The sequence below is a fragment of the Lissotriton helveticus genome, chromosome 7, assembly GCF_964261635.1.
Source record: "Lissotriton helveticus chromosome 7, aLisHel1.1, whole genome shotgun sequence".
Lineage (NCBI taxonomy): Eukaryota > Metazoa > Chordata > Amphibia > Caudata > Salamandridae > Lissotriton > Lissotriton helveticus.
The window spans coordinates 55,573,232-55,589,107 of NC_136068.1; the positions used below are offsets into that span (position 1 = coordinate 55,573,232).

A 15,876-nucleotide genomic window follows, 5' to 3' on the forward strand; every position below is an offset into this window, starting at 1 on the left:
TCAGTCAGGGAATTGTAAGTGCACTACTCAGCCATGAGGGTCTAAAGCCCCGGGTACATCCATTGAGAACTTGACCTTCACGGTAGCAAGGTCTAGCAGTCCAAGATGTACTCAGGGAGGTGGTGTGGGGGTAGAGACTCAGAACTCAAACTATCCAATAGTACTTAACAAATCAATGTGTAGTCAGAGCTTTGTTTTAAAAAAAAGAGGAAGTACTTTACTATTCACACACAGTACACAGATAACAGAACTTATTAAATTATTTCACAGCATTCACTTCTGTGGTTTGTCAGAAGGGACCTATGTTGTTCCAGACAGACATCAGTTGTAATCTAGCACAAAAACTCCTTGATCCTCTTGGGGTAGATGGGATGAGTCACCGGGAGGCCAAATGGCCTTTAGCTGTCCTTTGTCCTCAGCACAGTACTTCTACAAGTACTCTGGTTCTTCAGAAAGGACTTCAGGATGTGGTCAGGATTCTTTAGCACCCTAATGCTTTTTTTTTTTACTGAGTTTTATATAGCGCGAACTTGACCCGAATCGGGTATCAGAGCGCTTTACATAGCACCAGTTGCATTACATGAGGACGCATTTATTTTTTGTTATGCACGGGGAGATTAAGTGACTTGCCCAGAATCACAGGATGTTCAGCATCCTTGCCAAGACTCGAACCCAGATTCTCAGATTCGAGGTTGACCGCCCTAGCCGTAAGGCCAACTCCTCACCCCTTCTTCTAGGCACTTGATCGTCTGTTTAGCACTAATACAGAGTAAAGTTCCAAGGCACCCTTTACAGATGGCACAGAGGCTTCAGCTCTGACTGTGGGGATATCACATGACTTTCAGGCTTCACCATCTGACAGGACATTATTGTCATTCCCTGTGGCACAGCAGATGGTTTTGGTTCTAAATTCTGCTCCTTCACACTTCTTCTTCTTGGCAGCATCTACCTCTTGAAATGGCAACTCCAGGGCCCTCCTGAGCAATTGCTCTACTCCCTCCTTCAAAGCATGGCAAAGGCAGTGTCTTCGGGTAGGCTTGCAAAAGATCAAGGTTTGGCGTCATTAACCTGGCAATGTCAGGTGGCAGAATATACCCCCAACCCTGCATCACAAAGTGTAAGACCCCATATATCTTGGCACACTGGCTGAGAAGTGTCTGCCCAATCTTTACATTAAGTTGCAAAAAAATGTCAGCATTAAGACGTGTTTGGGTGCAACTCTTGCTTTTTGCTCGTTCCTCCACGGTGGATGTATGACGTTACAACGCAGGCAATTACAACGCCTGCCTTTACAACGCGGTTTTTACATCGCAAACCTTTACAACGCATAGCGCTTAGAGGTGCTCGATAGTGAAAAGTTTAATTTTCTATTCCAACTCCAGTCCCCGTGGACACTAGGGAAGGTGTTGGATAGAAAATTAAACTTATTCGCTATCCTAGAGCGCCCCCCAGCACAATGCGTTGTAATGGTTTGCGTTGTAATGACCGCGTTGTAATGGTAGTGCGTTGTAAAAGTTTCGTTGTAAAGGTTGTTCACCCTCCACGGCTTGCCAGTCATGGTCTTTGTCTTCAGATGCCAGGAGGAAGGTGCAGTGGAGTTGAAAGTCAATTCCAAATCCTAACACGGCGAGAGGTTCACTTTCGTGTGCACAGTGAGAAATGTGTCCCATAAAATTCGCCCTTTAAATCTTAAGTCAATGGTCCGACGCTCTACTTGCCGCAGCCCACCGTCAAAGCCACAAAAACATTAAAGCAAACACTAACCAAAGGAGCGTCTAAGTAAACAACGATTTCGTGCATCAAGTCATGCAATTATTCAAACGTCACCACAACATAGTTCACTGCAGGCTTTCTTCTTCAATGTTCTCTTCAATTCTTTTATTGTTGCTTTTATTCAAGTCGAAGAAAAAAATCCACTTTACGTATATTCACACTATTTTCACAAATGACACAATTCCACAGCTACAGCCTACACGTTTCGTCCCATCTGGGACATCATCAGGGCTTGAGTTTCAAGTGAGTTCCGAGAGTTGAAACTCTTCTGTCAGAGGACACCCAAAACATGGGCACACGCGAGGAAGCGGCTGTCCCACTTTCATTGAATAATGGGGCAGGAAGTGGCTGGGGAAACTCCACAAGCTTCAAAGGGATTCTCTATTTCCTCTCGTCCACACCCAAAAGACGGATCCACTACAAAGGATCTCTGGGATTTCCTGGCGGATCCCTGCAAATCCATTACTCTCTGGAGCTCTCTCCTCCCTCCATCTTAGCCTCCCCACACACATGCTGGGCACACATAAATATGCATCTACAATAACACAAACATCATCGACATGACTGGGCAAATGACCAGGTTGCAACGGGCTGGTGGATCCATTTAGAGAGTGCATAAGAGGCCGGTACGTGGTTCTTTAGGCAGAGACAGATTTAAAAAAAGCATTTGCAATGCAATCGGTCTCGCCTTTTGGACCTTATATGTATTTAGCTATGCAGCACATTAGCCTGGGTGCTGAAACATCTCCTGTTCTTTAACATGGAGGGAAACTAAGCACCAAACTTGGTGACACCCCAGGTATGGGAACACATGGAGAGAAATATTGACTTTCAGCAGGAAATGGTAAGGTCCAATGCTCTGTTTTTAATATCAAAGCAGGGCCTTCGGTGGTCATATCACTGAAAATACAAGATTTAAATAAAGTATTATGGTCTACGGGTGCTTGTAGAAGACAATTTCTGTGGACTGGAATCTAGAGAATGCTAAAGTGATTCTGGTATTTTACGGACCTCTGCTGGTCGTTTTCTATCTTGAAAGTTTAATAGAGGCAGTTGCCAGAAAAATTAAAAAAAGAAAGACCTTCAGCAGAAAGCAATTCTGGTATTTGACCGACCTCTGCGGGTTGTTTTCTATCTTGAAAGTTTAATAGAAGCAGTTGCCAGAAAAATTAAAAAAAGAAAGACCTTCAGTAGAAAGCAATTCTGGTATTTTACTGACCTCTGCTGGTCGTTTTTTATCAAAACAGTTAAATAGAGGCAGCTGAAAAGAAAAAAAAGTCCCTAAGCGGAAGCAGACAATTCCTACGGCTGATCTCCAGAGCCCACAAAACACATACACATATAAGTATATACTAAAGTATATACTAAAGTACATACAAGAGGTCTCGAATGCTCGACCTAAAAAGCCTATCTTGCCCCTACAATCTTACCACTGCCACATTTGTGAAGCCTCTGCAGCCCACTGAGCTGACGGTCATCATGGTTGGTAAGGAGTGGGAGCATATTGTGCCCTTCCAGACTACACAGCCCCGCACTAAGCCACAATTGTAGTCACAGAAAGGGCCATAAGGGCACACACGATTGTCCTGTGTGCTGAGGCTGGGGCCAGTAATCCACAGAGTTCGCTATGATAAACTTGAGGCATGGAAGCATGCTCTCCTGAGCCATGCAAGGGGCGTCTCTGCGTTCCAACAATACATTACTGTTTTTACACCGCGTCTGGGAGGTGGGGGCAGAAGATCAGGGTATCAAGGGTTTGATCTTTCACGGTTGAATAGGTGGTATCTGAGGCTATGTTCCATACATTCCTAGTTGTGTAAACCCTCCTAGTACATACCATTGATTCCTTTCGACGACACTGAATGAAAAAGAACCCTTGTGAAACGTCTTATTTAGGGTGTAACCCAGTTCTAGTTTGGGCTATTAGGGAGCTTTCTACTTTTGGTATTGCATTAAAGAGGTGAGCCTAGAGGATAGCAATAGAACCATGAGCAAAACTCACTGTGAAATCTGCAGATAAAACACATATTCAAAGAGGCATTGAGACCAGACTGACAGTACGGGTAGCGTGTGAGGCAGGGGGAAGGGGTGGGTCAAAACAAACCTTCATGTACCACAAAGATGATACTTGTGTTGTATTGATACAGGTGCAAGTGTTGCAGGCCGAGAGCAGTCACTGTGACATAAGATCGTGCCCTGACTGCAACTACACCCGCTGCCTGGAGGCTGGCACAGGTGGGTCGTTCACTTGGCTGGTGGAGCTGAAGACACTGGGTAAGTTGGAAATCCTGGCACAGGCTTCACCTTGCAATCCTGGAATAGTATGAAACATTGCACCCCTCCTCTTATGGAGAGATTCAGGTCCATTCAAAGACTTCCATTTTTGGGAAGTGGCTCCGGGAAATGTCATCCAATGGCATGGCTAAACTGTCATCCAATGGCATGACTGAACTGGCATCCAATGGCATGACTGGACTCTCATCCAAGGGCAAGAGTGAACTGGCATCCAATGGCATGGCTTAACTGTCATCCAATGGCATGGCTGAACTGTCATCCAATGGCATGACTGAACTGTCATCCAATGGCATGACTGAACTGTCATCCAATGGCATGACTGAACTGTCATCCAGTGGCATGTCTGAACTGTCATCCAATGGCATGACTGAACTCTCATCCAATGCATGACTGAACTGTCATCCAATGGCCTGACTGAATTGTCATCCAATGGCATGACTGAACTGTCATCCAATGGCATGACTGAACTGTCATCCAATGACATGACTGAACTGTCATCCAATGGCATGACTGAACTGTCATCCAATGGCATGACTGAACTGTCATCCAATGGCATGACTGAACTGTCATCCAATGACATGACTGAACTGTCATCCAATGGCATGACTGAGCTGTCATCCAATGGCATGACTGAACTGTCATCCAATGGCATGACTGAACTCTCATCCAATGGCATGGCTGGTATCTCATCCAATGGCATGACTGAACTCTCATCCAATGGCATGACTGAACTGACTGACTGGTCCTGCCGGGATCAGGAGCCTATCACAGGTTTCAATGCTACATAGGCTTATAGATTCTCAGAATAGCCGGCTGTGAATGCACCCTGAGTTCACGGCAGATCATTTCTCTGAAAGGTGCATATTTGATGTGCCGCTTTCAAGAAATTGCACTCCAGGGCACTGTTCCAAACCTAATGAACTGGGAAAGTTTAAGGTTACTCTTAAACTATTTGTAAATCATATCTATTGGGTAGAAAGTATGATTAAATGCAGGTTTACAATATGTTAGATAAATATATACATATATATGTACGGTTGAGTTTTAGGAGTCCTTGTTTTAGTCTCTAGGTTTTTGCTAGAGATGCTTATGCAGTCTAAGCTTTCACAAATTACTGAGTCAAGAAGTCAATTGTATATATTGGGTAGAAGGAGGTAGTACTGTTAATATCTGCCTCTAATTGTTACTTATCTGATCATTAGCGTATATTATTCTTTAATAATAACTATTTTATACATCACTTTTTTTTGTTTTACAGTATAATAATTTACAAACTAATCATTCACTAATACCTCACATATTTCTAACTGAGATGGCAACTCAGTTGGGTGATATATTTATGTGACATACATCAACTATATATTCAAGCAGTAGGTATGGGAAACATCACTTACAACGAAACTTTTACAACGCACTACCATTACAACGCGGTCATTACAACGCAAACCATTACAATGCATTGCGCTGGGGGGCGCTCTAGGATTGGGAATAGGTTAATTTACTATCCAATAACCTTCCCTAGCGTCCACGGGGACTGGAGTTGGAATAGTAAATTAAACTATTCACTATCCAGCACCCAAAAGCTCTATGCGTTGTAATGGTATGCGATGTAAAAACCACGTTGTAACAGCATGCGTGGTAAAAGCATGCGTTGTAACGTCATACATCCAGTAGGTATAGTTTAAAATGCTGCTTACTCAGTAGGATCATGCACGTAAAACCTTGTCTAAAAAATCATTGTAATGTTTTTTTTGTTCCATGTAATGCCGCTGTGAGGCCATGCATCTTTTGTTTTACCCATGGCTCCTAAACAAATTCTATTACAAGAGTTCATAGTTGTCTCCTGTATGCATCAAGTGCAGCAGTTTCTCACCAGTATTGTGGCACTTACTAATGGGCCACACTCAGAAGTCCCTGGCAACTGAAAGCCAGTAGCTGGCTTTAGGATGTTGTTTAGGATTGAAAGATGAAAGGAAAGATATATGGACAAAAGGGATGATTCTGCTTTTACATGAATGAATATTACGTTTTATATCTGCCCTGAACAAGTGATGTCCTATCGAGGAATTTTATCCTTAATTGAATAATTTCATACTCATAAAGAAGAAAATAAAGTGTTTCTAAACTCTTTAAAAAATAACTGATCTTGGTGTGATCTTATTGTTTATAATAATGCCCAAATATTAGAATTATGCCAAACTATCAGTAGATTTATCATTGATGCAGGATTAAAGATCCATGGCTAGATATTTATGATGCATTGAGGAACCTCTTCTTAACCTATGTGCCATCCCATTCTGAATATTCCCCATCTCCAAAAAGGAGCATATAGGCATAAGACCCTTTCTGTTTGTTCTAGGTGAGTTGCAGCTGACAGTCAGCGCCGAGGCCCTGGGCGCGGAAGAACTCTGCGATGGGATAAAGCCTGTGGTGCCAGATAAAGGGGGCACAGACACTGCGATGGAGTCAGTCCTGGTCCAGGTCAGTAAGCAGCCTGTTTCAGACTGAGCTACTTGCTGAAGTCCAGCAGGGGCTTCAACCTGTGTGGATGTTACTATAGACTTGTAGGTGCAGGTGGAAAGTTCAGTTGGAAGTTGCAATGTGGGTGGCAGACAGACTTCACTACAGAAATTGTGGAGGAACCCAGTCCACCAATATTAAGCAGATTTTTTGCATGTCTTGATAGGTGCCTCTCCCATCTGGGATTTGGTAAACCTTCCCTCCTTTGCAATTTGTTGTTCTCACTACTGTGTAAGCTCATGGCCTCGCACTTTACCTGATTTGCACATAGGTGGACGTTTCATGCCTTCCAAAATGTGCCCCCAAATCTTATTTCGTTAATTGTACTCTCTGAGCAAATTAGTAAACTCTGCCTTCTGTGTAACTTGATAACTCTAATCTCAGTAATTTGGTAACTCTGCTATTGTGTGCCATTTGGCAACTTTAGCTTCTGGGTAAATTGGAAACCCTCCATTTTTGTGCAGTTTGGCAACTCTGCCTCCATGTGTAATTTGGTAACTTTAACCTCGAAAATGTAATAACTCTGCATTCCTGTCCAATTTGGTAACTTTACCTTCTGCGTAAATTGGAATCTCTGCCTTCCAGTGTAATTTGGTATCTCTGCCTCCATGTGTAATTTGATAACTTTAATCCCAAGAATGTGCCTTCCTGGGCAATTTGGTAACGCTGTCTTTCAGGTAATTTGGTACTTCTGCATTCCTGTGTAATTTGGTAACTCTGCCTCTCCGTGTAATTTCATAACTTCAACCACAATATTCTGAAATCTCCGCCTTGCTGTGCAGTTTGCTAACTCGGCCTCCCTGTGTAATTGGGTAACTCAGTCCTCTGCGTAATTTGGTAACTGTGCCTTCCTTTGGGCCCTATTCACAGAACTAATTTAAGACAAAATCCTAAACTTACTACTTTTGGTATTCACAGAATGCACTTACTACTTTTGGCATTCACAGAATGGATTTACGACTACTAACTTTACGTCCGCACTCGGGCCGGAGATTCCGGCCCGGAGGCGGAGCTTCCGGCCGGGAGGTGGAGATTTTGGCCATGGCTAAATCTTTGCCACCGGTCGGAATCCCCACCTCTGGACCAGAATCCCCGCCTCTGGGCCAGAAGCTCCGCCTCCCGGCCAGAATCTCCGGCCCGAGTGCGGACGTAAAGTTAGTAGTCGTAAATCCATTCTGTGAATACCAAAAGTAGTAAGTGCATTCTGTGAATACCAAAAGTAGTTTAGGATTTTGTCTTTAGTTAATTCTGTAAATCGGGCCCTTTGTAATTTGGTAAGCGTTCCTTCCTTTGTAATTTGGTAATTGTTCGCCCTTTGCAATTTGATGAAATTCATGTCTTCTTTCCTGTTGACATTTCTCTTTCAACACCTCCTCCTGAAACTCCATTGGCTCTCTGTAGCCGCAGGGCATGCTGGTAGAGACCTCCCACAACACAATGCTGTGCGCCAAAGGTAAGATGCCCTTCTTGGTTTCTAAGAGACTGTGAATGATGCTTTGACTGTGGAGGTGATTTCCTAATTGACTTAGGCCATGGAGAGGGGGCTGAGCCGTATGGTACAACCTCTCATAGATGTGGCTTCACAGGACGTGAACTCATCAGAGGTGCCCTTATAGGTGCCATTATAGAAAGCACTAGACAGACAGACTGCATGTTGTTGAACATTTTAGGCATTATACCAAAGTTCCCAAAACGCACAGAACCAGATAATTAAAGTTAAAATATCCTAATGTCATTTAACTCATTTCAGTGCTAAACGTATAAAAGTGAAGAAGTCAGAAAAGATGTTCATTGGAATACTTACATCCCTCCCACTCCTTCTCAAAATGTGTCCCTGCTCCATCGATCCAATCCCACCCATTCATCCATCCATCCATCCACCCACCCATTCATCCATCCATCCACCCACCTATCCATCCATCCATCCCTCCATCCCTCCCTTCCTTCATCCACCCAGCCACCCACCCAGCAATTCATCAATCCATCCATCCACCCACCCACCCACCTATCCATCCACCCACCCACCCATTCATCCATCCATCCACCCACCTATCCATCTATCCATCCCTCCCTTCTTCCCTTCCTTCCTTCATCCACCCATTAATCAATCCATCCATCCACCCATCCACCCACCTATCCATCCACCCACCCATTCATCCATCCATCCATCCACCTATAGATCCCTCCCACCCTCCATCCAGCCAGAGACCCACCCACCCATTCATCCATCCATCCATCCACCCACCCATCCATCCATCCAACCCTCCCTCCCTCCATCCATCATCTATGTTTGCTTCCTCTTTCTTTCTTTATTCACCACTCACCATCTTTCTCATCCACTGTGTTTGTTCAGGTATCTGTAATCATGCATATGCTCCATCTATCCTTTGTTCTTTTCAGACTTCCTTTCCTTCTTTTCATCACAATTTTATTTTCTATTACACATCACCTTCCACACTTTTTTTATTGTGCCTTCATTTCCTCTTGTTCATCAGTCACCAACCATCTTCATTAATCCTACCTCCTTTGCCACAAGTCGTTGTAATAACTTGTGATGCAAATGCATTGCGTACTAACAACGCAGACGTTACAACGACTGCGTTGTAAAAGCACGCGATGTAATGCATTGCGATGTAACGAGACTCATTCGGTGGGTAGTGAGAGGGGTGTGGACAGTGTGGTAATCCGCTTAATTAAATGAGGGTATAACACAGCACTTTCCTCTTTTCATAAAAAGGCTAAACCTGTTCCTATTCATCTGAAACACAGTCTCGTGTTGGAAAGCAATTGTCCTTGTCCACGCTCCACAAGTCACTCTTTTTTTTAAACCCGCGCCCTCATTTACATCTAAAATTGCAGTTTGATTTCCAGGCATTTAGATGTTGATTGAAGAGTAAAATTTGCATTATGACTTCTGGCTACAACCTACCTTATTTAAAGCCTTACTCGTTTATATATGACTGAATTCGTAAGAAGAATGTTTAGAACGGAATACATGTGTTTATTTCAAGTTTCTCTTCCCCTTTTTTCAATCATTACAGAACACAAGACGTGTAAGTTCTGCCGAGATGGCTAGTTCAGTTTATGCCTGAGTTAGAGAAAAAAATAAGTCACATTATGGGGCTGATTCTGATGTGGGTTGGAAATGCTTCCCGACTGAATCGGGTTGGAAATGGTTTCCAACCCACTTGGATCGGGACAGTCCGACCGACGGAGTACAATGCATCCGGATGCTTCCCGATACGATTTGGTTGGACTCCCATTGACTTCAATGGGACCATATGTTCCTAACCGCATCATAATTGGGCCCTGGGTCGTTCCCGATCCGATTTGGAAGGAGCAAATGCCATTAGGAGGCCTTCCTAACCGCCTCAGAATCAGGCCCTTAGTGTGTGACTTTTTCTTCGGCCTCAGCCCTGCACCCAGGGGGGCCACAATAATAATTCTGCCTATTCTAAGTTACATATCGTTTCTAAATAGTCCTAAAGAGCTTTTAAAACGTTTCAAAACATTAGGCTTGTTTTTTTTTATAAGGTTATAACAAATAATTCAAAGTTCTTTGTGGGTCAGTTTATGAAGATCTCCTTAAAAATGTTCATGGACTACGAGTTGGGTTTTTAAGAGGAAGTCACATTTGCAAAGTTTGGGTGGGATGGGTGGGTTAACACTATTTCCCACTTTGTGAACACCCTCAGAGCCAATTAGGATGGAAGTTAGGAATCTCTTCTGCAATGGTGGGCAGGTAACATACAGTCAAGGAGAAATCCATGAGGATGTTCCATGGGCTATTGAATGTATCATGTAGTCTCTGTGTGTAAACGATCCACCGCCGCATTCATCCTAAGTCATATTTATTAAACGAATAGCCATATACCATAATATCCTCTCACTTTCGTCAACCATCATCATCAAGTTTTATTCGCCCACAAAGACCATAAAAACACAATAAAAATACAATTTAAAACTATCAAATCACAATATAATCATGCAAATATCAACTGTCACCCACATTTAAAAGAAAAGTAAGAGTACTTCAGGAAATATTCTAAAATCCCGAAGAATTACAAAATTACATGATAGCTTTTTAGGCTCACATATAAAAAAGTCCTTACAAACTCATAACGTTGAGCTAAAGTGCATATCTCCTTCTCAGTTTCAGTGCTTGGGTAATAACATTTAAGACTGAGCAGTATATAGTTTTGGACTCCAACTGCTGGAAAAAACACAAACCCTCGTGAATATTAGAAAATCTTCCTCTTAAAATTGGGCACCGAAACTGTAACCTGAGAGAAGAATATAGCATGCAAAAGAGCATAAAGTACTTTGTAAACTGATGTAATTTCCCATCACAGGACAGTAAGGTAAGGATGAAAACTACGGGCCCCATTACGATGGCGGGCAGACTTTGTCCGCCCGCCACTGTAACAGAAAACGGGACCGACCGCCAGAGGTGCGGCGGTCCCGCTGGGCCAATCAGGATGCGACCGTCACCCTGGCGGTCGCATCCCGCATCTTTTACATTGCGGCGGGCGGTGCTTGCCACCTTGTGCATGCAAATGAAGGGGGGTACCATGGGTACCCCCCAAGTGCAGCCACCTTCCCGATGGCCTGCAACGGGCCCCCAAAGTCATTTATTGTATGCCTTTCCATGGCGGAGTCTCCGCCATGGAAAGGCATACGCACCGCAAACATCATAATATGGATGGCAACATATTGTGTGCCTTTTTGCCCAGCTGGCGATCCGACCGGCGGAAAAGCAGAGGATGGACTTTCCGTCCGCAGCAGTACCCCCCGCCATAGTAATATGGCGAGGGTAAATTGTGGTGTGATGTTGCGCGGATCGCCACCGACGGACGGTGGCGATCCGCACGACATCTTAATGACCCCAAGTAGTACCTGACAATGGGAAAGCCACCAAAAGTGAATTTTATTCCAGCGTAACCTAGTCAGGTAGAACTTTAGCTTGGGTTCATTTAGCCAGGTCAAATAGGGCTCCATACCTTTAGATGTAGAAAGTGGCACGTATGATTGAATCGTGACCAGGTCTAGTACCTTCATGAGCCTAGCTTCCTTACTATATGCAATATATTTTTGTTTAAATTCTTTGTATTTAGGGGTATTTTATCTGGTTCTACAAAAAAATCACTCAGCCCCAGCTCACTTTCTTCTGTTTTTGATTCTTTATATTTAGGCAATATTTCGTCTGACTTTATCTCTATTGAGTGCCCTCCAGATGTGGTGGAAGGAACGGAGAGAGCTGTGGTATCTGTTGCAGGTGAGATCTGCTATATCCTGAATGCCTCTGGAAAAAATAAAATTTGCCTCAAAGAAATACCAGATATGGACTTTAGGCACAGAATATATTCTTTTAGCGGTCTTACCATGGCATCAGCCTTTTGATATCATGTGTGTTTGCCACGTTACATTAGACTGACCTCAGGATTAGTATGAAACACTCTATTTAAATTAATGGCTCTCATGAGAAATTAACTTTAAGTCAAGAAGAGATATTTTTATTTTTACAACCTGTAGGTTTGCTGAAGTGCCTGCTCTGAAGATAATATTTGCACATTAGCCATGTTCTTTCTGTTAGAGTTATTAGAATTTCTGACCTGAGTAGCCGTCTGTCCTCATACCCATTAAAATTTTCATCTGAAGATGTCCGGGTTGGAAGACCACGACGAATATTCGCTCGCTTCGCCCTTTAGAGCTTTACTGCTATTGCTTTTACTTGGATATGTTCAGAATGGTGAAGCAAAACCTAGCCTTCCTCACCCCTCCTTAGGTTTATAAAACCTTTCATCTAGAATATTCATTCCTGTGCTGGGCAATGCATGTGAGGCAGTGTGGTTTGAGATTATTAAGGTTTTATCAAAGGTAGGTTTACATTTCTTTGACATCTCACCCTTTTTCCAGGCGATATGATGGGGTTGGCCCTGGGAAGCATGGACCACTTGCTTGTCATGCCCACCGGCTGCGGAGAGCAGAGTTTGTCCAAGCTGGCAGTTCTTGTTTTCCTTCGTGAGTATCTGGAGAGGACAAACCAGCAAACAGAATCCATGACCCAGAAGTTGAGGGACTTAATAACCATAGGTAAGTTGGACCTGAGATCCACCTCACTTTTCAGCTTTAGCATCTTTTCATCAGATGCAACAGGCAAATACAGCTATTTGAGTGACTAATGGATGAATGTTGACCAGTGTTAGTTGTTGGTTACAGCAGACATCCTAGCAAGGCCTAATATAGACTCATTCTCTGCAAGATCTGCATCTGAAAAAAATACTTATCTGGTTTAGAGTTACCTGGCACTAAGGCTTTCATCTCAACCCATTTTCAGATACGACCTCCAATTCCGTCCAGTCCATACTTTTCTTTACCCAAGGTCTCAAAACAAAATGTCTTCCAGAAGATGGGACATATCTGTAAAGGTTATTTCTGACCTCTGAGCTTAACACAAAGCATATTTGAAACTGGGACCAGGCAGGTTGAAATTGCCTCAAGAGAATTTTTCTTGTCTCCTCAAAAGAAGTACATTTCACAGCTAATGTTCTGCTCTGTAGGATAGAAATTGGCACATTTCCCATTCACTTTTCTTGCTTTATTGTTCACATATATAACATTATATTCCCAATAAAGTCAATATAGTCATTCATGGTTACTCTTCTTTGGATTATAAATCCAATTTTTCGACATAATTTTTTTTAATGTTCTTTTTAATTAACAGTACACTTTAAAAACATAAATAAACCATATAAAATGTATCTGAACTTTGATAATTTTACAAAAAACGTTGTCCAAAACCTAGTTCCGTTGTTAAAACGCTAAAGGTTTTTTTTAGAGTTTATTTTTAAAGTTATGATTGTACCTTATAAACAAGCATCAGCATAGCCAATAGGTCTCGCCTTTGGGACCTTATAAGTGTTTAGCCATGCAACAGTTGATGTTGTTGCACCAAGGATTGTGTGCTGGATAAATAAACACTTATAAGATCCAAAAGGCGATGCCAATGCTTGTTTTGATTTGCATTAAGAATGAACACTTTAAACTCAGTGCGTCACACAATTCACTGCATCAAAAAAGCAGCCAGGAATTAAGGGCCCACGTCCTAAGTCTTCCAGTCTCAAAATAGACAACCCGCACTAGATAAACGCATAGAAGGTTGGAGGAAAAGCACAATATACACCTTGCTAACTTTAACACAGTCTGTTAAAACATGTTTCATTTGATGTAATTGGTTTCATGCTTGCTTCCAAAAACACCGCTATTTACTTTGCATCAATTGAATTACTAAAACAGCAAGGGTTTTGAGAAGGAACACCTGGACTCATAGTAATTAGGATTACCTGTAAGTAATCAGGACTTTACCCGGCCTTCAGTAAAGTCGGTTGGTAAACCGTGGCTTGTTACAAACTTGCATAGAAAAGGAGCTACAGAGCATCAAGTAACTCACCCTCCAACTGTCACTTCAACTTGGATTTGGTTGGAAAACCGAACGGATAAAGGATCCAGTACTCTATAACGTGTACCAGAAACAACTGTCAGTCATCAGACTTAAATGGAATAATGGCGCACGGAGATTCTCTAATCTCGGGCTACCCAGCCGCTTTGTTCTGTCGTGGAACCAGCATGATGGCCGTTGCCAGCAGCGCACCAATCAATATCAAGTAATCACTGACACCTCATCATGCAACTTCAGTGATAGAATAATGAGCCGCTGCCGATGGCTGGTCCTGGCCGATTCGTGTGCTTGATTTAACATCCACTGATCTGTGGCGCCGAATCACTGGGCGGCGCAATGAAAAAAATCATTGTAGATCCTACAGAGACGCGAAAGTTAGCCCTGCATAAACCACAAGTCACTAAAGACAGGCTGCACGCTGCTAAGAAATTGCACCGTGGTCGGCAAACTGCATGTGACTGCTTGGCTGATTCGTCGCTTTAGATTCAGGGAATCATTACAGGCTGAAGACTTTCTGTGGGTTGCAGGTCAACGAATGTTTTGTCAGCGTTCATCAATTTACTGTCTTGTATTTCATCTACCGCATTTCATTGGTGTGCCAACTGCTCCAGGGGTGTGCGTGCTTGAATTTGGTACGATTGGAGACACTGCCTTTGGAAATAGGCCGGTTCTAAGGTACTGCAAGTTAAACTGAACTTTAATCTCAAGCGTTAGTATGGAAGTCCCTTTGGAAACAAGCATCGGCCGCGAAAGTCATCGCGATCGCTGTGAAAGCGAAAGTGATCGCGATAACGCGCTAAAACACGCAAAGCATGCGTACGCAAACACGCGTGCCTGTTGCGCATTCTAGCAAGCTGGTCGCCGCTTTGGGAGCACTTCCCAAAGCAGCTTCTAAATATCTCTCCGAGCAGCGCATGCGCGCTGACCCAGCGAGACCTAAAAAAGGGTCATAACCTTTTCACAAAGACTAGCAACTTAAGGACTAAATGCCATTCTAAACGTTTGCAACTATCAAACATGGATTTGAATTGACTTGAAATGATTTGCTTTTTTTCCGAACTTTGCTATTTCTGATCATGATATTTCCCTCAGTGGAAAACTCAAGTGAAGTGGAGATTATCCAAGTGAACACCTTGGTAAAAATGAGTTACGAGGTTTCTTACTCACACAGAAAATATATTTTGCAGGTAGATTTCCAGAGCTAAAAAAGAAGTCCATTGCAGTTCATCTCAGGTCACTGTATAAGGCCATTCTACCATCTTTCAATACAGGTCTATAGTTGCAAGCCATCGAATTATTTTGTGTTCCGCCTGGTTTAGCTGTAGCGTTTCCAAGAATAATCTTCTAGAAGCATTAGGGTATTAAACAAAAGCCCAGAGAAATGCACCTGGCCCTTGTCCCATGAAGCTACTTGGCAAGGAAGTGATCTCCTGCACCAGCTGCAGGAGACAGAGCCATTGCAGCATCTCTTGCTTCCAGTGCACCCCATTAAGAATCACTAACAGCAGATTGCAAACAGACAGCAGTTGTTAGGCAGGGCATCTGAATCCACTGAAATGCCCCTGAACTCAAATTCAGGAGACAGAAGAATTTCAGTTCAGGTTCTTCTGGAGTTATCGTGCAGCTCCTGAAGGTCACTCCTAGAAACAGTGAAGCACTATTTCTAGTGAGTTCAATGTTTGTGTTTTCCAAACACCATTTCAGGCTACAGGTGAAGACTAATTTAGATTCTTCAAACCTTAATGTATGGACAAAATCAAAACTTGAGGAGCTAAAGCCCATTCTCTTTTTGTGGGGAGCCAATAGACTGCGGCCAAAATCAGTTCTGG

General features: G+C 43.0%; 1 protein-coding gene across 1 annotated transcript in view; it reads left to right on the forward strand.

The window, feature by feature from the left end:
* Positions 1-15,876, forward strand: part of LOC144768023 (alpha-2-macroglobulin-like protein 1) — a 304,226-nt gene that overhangs the window by 197,281 nt on the left and 91,069 nt on the right. The window contains exons 20-24 of the mRNA XM_078651421.1: positions 3,921-4,047; positions 6,428-6,549; positions 7,990-8,041; positions 11,780-11,863; positions 12,505-12,681. Coding sequence (XP_078507547.1) covers positions 3,921-4,047; positions 6,428-6,549; positions 7,990-8,041; positions 11,780-11,863; positions 12,505-12,681 — 562 coding nt within the window. The remainder of the gene's footprint in view (positions 1-3,920; positions 4,048-6,427; positions 6,550-7,989; positions 8,042-11,779; positions 11,864-12,504; positions 12,682-15,876) is intronic.